This window comes from Medicago truncatula, chromosome 4 (assembly GCF_003473485.1).
Source record: "Medicago truncatula cultivar Jemalong A17 chromosome 4, MtrunA17r5.0-ANR, whole genome shotgun sequence".
Taxonomy (NCBI): Eukaryota; Viridiplantae; Streptophyta; class Magnoliopsida; order Fabales; family Fabaceae; genus Medicago; species Medicago truncatula.
The window spans coordinates 9,425,273-9,429,008 of record NC_053045.1 but is presented as its reverse complement, the minus strand read 5'-3'; the positions used below and the strand labels follow the sequence as shown (position 1 = coordinate 9,429,008).

General features: G+C 29.7%; 1 protein-coding gene across 1 annotated transcript; it reads left to right on the top strand.

Moving 5' to 3' along the window:
• The first annotated feature begins 252 nt into the window (after nt 1-252).
• Nucleotides 253-3,120, top strand: LOC25491647 (cytochrome P450 83B1). The gene is made up of 2 exons (XM_013599635.3): nt 253-1,169; nt 2,430-3,120. The coding sequence occupies exons 1-2, from the start codon at nt 282-284 to the stop codon at nt 3,036-3,038; spliced, it is 1,497 nt and encodes a 498-aa protein (XP_013455089.2). The 5' UTR covers nt 253-281; the 3' UTR covers nt 3,039-3,120.
• Nucleotides 3,121-3,736: the final 616 nt, after the last annotated feature.

Genomic DNA, 3,736 nt, shown 5'->3' with positions numbered 1-3,736 from the left:
TTCATTTCATAATCAACCACCACATTTATCACTCAATAAGATAATCAACTTCATGTACATCGCACGGATTCAAGTACTAGTTGATATAATTATGCTATATTTTCTAGTGTAGAAAAGCGCCTACTTTATCTTATCCGCAAGGTTAAAAAAATTGTGTGGCTTTCTAGAATACTAACCTATATGGAGGTCTACAAAATCAGGTTATATATATATGAGTACGTATATTATATTATTCAATGTTGAAGTTAACAACTAAAGCATTTTTCTCCTAGTTTTTGACAATGTTGCCATTCCTCCTTGTTTTGTGCCTAATTTTTCCATTACTTTTCTTCTTCCTGAAACGTAGTAGAAACATTAATGCACGTCATCCACCTGGGCCTAGAGGCCTACCCATAATTGGGAATCTTCATCAGCTTGACAATTCTATTCTTTATCTTCAATTATCAAAACTTTCAAAAATTTATGGACCAATATTTTCCTTGAAACTTGGTTTAAGGCCAGCAATTGTTGTTTCTTCAGATAAAATTGCCAAAGAGATATTTAAAAATAATGATCATGTGTTTTCTAATAGACCTATGTTATATGGCCAGCAAAGATTATCTTATAATGGGTCAGAAATTGTATTTTCTCAATATAGTGATTTTTGGAGAGAGATAAGAAAACTTTGTGTTATTCATATATTTAGCGCGAAGCGTGTGTCATATTATTCTTCTATAAGAAAGTTTGAGGTGAAGCAAATGATAAAAAATATTTCTAATCATGCTGCTTCTTCAATTGTTACAAATTTGAGTGAGATATTGACTTCTCTCTCTAGTACAATAATTTGTAGGATTGCTTTCGGTAGGAGTTATGAAGATGAAGGAACTAATAAGAGGAGTAAATTCCATGGAATGTTGCATGAGTTTGAGGCCATGTTGATAGCTTTCTTTGTCTCTGATTATATTCCATTCACAGGTTGGATTGATAACCTATCTGGCCTTCGTGCACGTCTCGAACGAAATTTTAAGGAGATGGATGAGTTTTACCAGGAGGTTATTGATGAACATTTGGATCCAAATAGACAACATGAAGATGATGAAGAGGTCATTGTTGATGTCTTGCTACAATTGAAGAAAGAACGTTTGTTTCCAATTGATCTTACTTTTGATCACATTAAAGGAGTCCTCATGGTATGTTGTCTTGATTTATTTTTCCAATTTGGTTTTGTTTTAATTTTGGTTAAATCCTTAAAATCTACTTCATGCAAGAATGTTCTAATGTGAACTTTTATACATTAAAAAAAATAATTATATGATTTGTGCAACTGTGGTTGCAAACCTCTATTTAGAATATGATAGGTTGAAGATTCAAATATCGAATAATCATTTTATAATAATGTATCAAAATTGGTGATGTTTAAAGTATGAATTTTACTAAAACTATATATTTTTAAATAGTACACTTCAGTACTAACTAGCAAAATATTGGTGCATTCTCACAGCTGAATTTTATTTTATAATTAAGATTGATATTATATTTAAATAAAAAAATATATAATAAAGATTTAAAAAATTATTATAAAATATTATTATGAAATAAATGAAGCTATTTTTCACTTTCATATAAAACTTTTTTTTTTTGGTAGACACTTTCATATAAAACTTACTAACACAATCCATGTTTTTGTTAAAGATACTGTCTCGTGCATGTTTTTATAATAAATTACTATTATTCTCATTTTATTTAAAATATAGCAAAGAGGTTAGAAGAATTCAAATAAGAACATGATTTTGTGGAATAAAAGATAGAGAGTTTAGCTATATTTTAGTTATTTCAACAAAATTATTCCTAGTTAATTAATTTGAGTAAGTTTCATAATTCATGTATGTTATTTTATTAAATATATAATTGATAGATGATTATAATTACCAATGACAAACATTGACATTTTTTATTTCGTATATGATTTTTATAATAAATTATAATTATCCCGTAATTGATGTCGTATAATTTTATGCAGCAGTGATAAACATTGATCCCGATCCTATATTTTTCATATAAGATTCAAACAAAGTAGAGTAAAAGTTCGTGAAAAATAAATGAAGAAAAGAATAAAAATGAAATTAGAGAAAAATAGTACGTGATAGTGAGATGAAAAAAAACAATAATTTTTTAAAATAAAGAAAAATATAAATTGTAATAAAAAATGTGAAAGTGAGATGACAGAGAAGAAAAGGAGAAATGTGTGTATGGGGGGGGGGGGGGAGGATAAGATATTTTGTGTGAGTGAGTGAGAGAGAGATAACAAAAAGTTAAGAGAATTCAAATAATAATAAGATTTGTTTATGCACTCTTTTAATTAATTATTTAATTGCGTTAGTTGATAATTTAGGTTGTATGTTATTTTCTTAAGTATATAGATATAGCTGATCGATATTCTTTATATGCAGAATATGCTTGTAGCGGCAACAGGTACCACGTCTGCCACAGCAGTTTGGGCTATGACTGCCTTAATAAAAAATCCAAGAGTAATGAAGAAAGTACAACAAGAGATTAGGAATTCAAGAGTTAAAAAAGAATTTATAGATGAAGATGATATACGAAATTTGTCCTACTTAAAGGCAGTGATAAAAGAGACATTGAGATTGTACCTGCCAGCCCCATTGCTTGCGCCAAGAGAAACAACTGAAAAATGCACTATAAATGGCTTCCAAATTCCCGCAAAGGCGATAGTGTTTGTGAATGCTTGGGCTATTCATACAGACTCAAATGTTTGGAAAAACCCAGAAGAATTTTATCCAGAGAGATTTTTAGAAAGTTCTTTAAATTTTCATGGACAAGATTTTGAACTAATTCCTTTTGGAGCCGGTCGTAGAATTTGTCCAGGTATGTCTATGGCAGTTGCATCACTCGAACTTATCCTTTCCAATCTTCTATATTCCTTTGATTGGGAATTACCAGATGGCCTGATAAAGGAAGATATTGATACTGAAAGGTGGCCAGGACTCACTCAACACAAGAAGAATGAACTTTGCCTTGCAGCCAAGATTCCTATGTAGCTGCTATTTATTGAAATTCTTTCTGGGGATCTCATATATTTTCATTTTTATATACCTTTCTACTTCTGATACACTTTAAATAATCTATTATGATACATCTATTATGTCTTCCATTATAATATACAAAAGTTGAAGCATTAATACTTTTAGTTTACCCAAGCTTCTATATTTCTTCCATAACGATACTCAAAAAATTCAAAATTAATGACGAAAATTATTGATAAAAAGGCAACGAACCTTATTCCTAATGAGAAACCATTTCGAAGACCTAAACTTTATTTTCTCTATGAAGGAGGAGTGTTATATGTAACGAAGGTTTTGTCGTGCAAAACACATGAACTCATGCTTGATTTACAAACACACTATTTATAGGCTTGTTTTAATTATTTTAATATTAAAGATAAAGGCAAATAAAAAATGCTCCTACTGTTGTTGCTGTCCTTTACGGTCATATAAAGAATGAAATTGTTTCATCTAAGCAAGAGAGAGAGAGATTAGAGTGATGAAGCACAACAAAGGTGAGAGGGTGAAAGATGTACCATTGCAGGAAGTGCATGGCTAGCTAACTTATTTACTTGAACTGTTAAAAATATATTTTGATTTTCGTTTTTAATCATTACAGTGTAAAATTAACAAAAAGAAAGTAGATTTGATCATCAAACCATCTAAGTATTCTTTCACAGTAAACCATCTAAATA

Bases quoted from the DNA above. Each gene is read 5' to 3' on its own strand.
- LOC25491647 (XM_013599635.3), top strand. From the start codon at position 282: ATGTTGCCATTCCTCCTTGTTTTGTGCCTAATTTTTCCATTACTTTTC. The intron at 1,170-2,429 runs GTATGTTGTCTT...CTTTATATGCAG, and splicing joins ACATTAAAGGAGTCCTCATG to AATATGCTTGTAGCGGCAAC.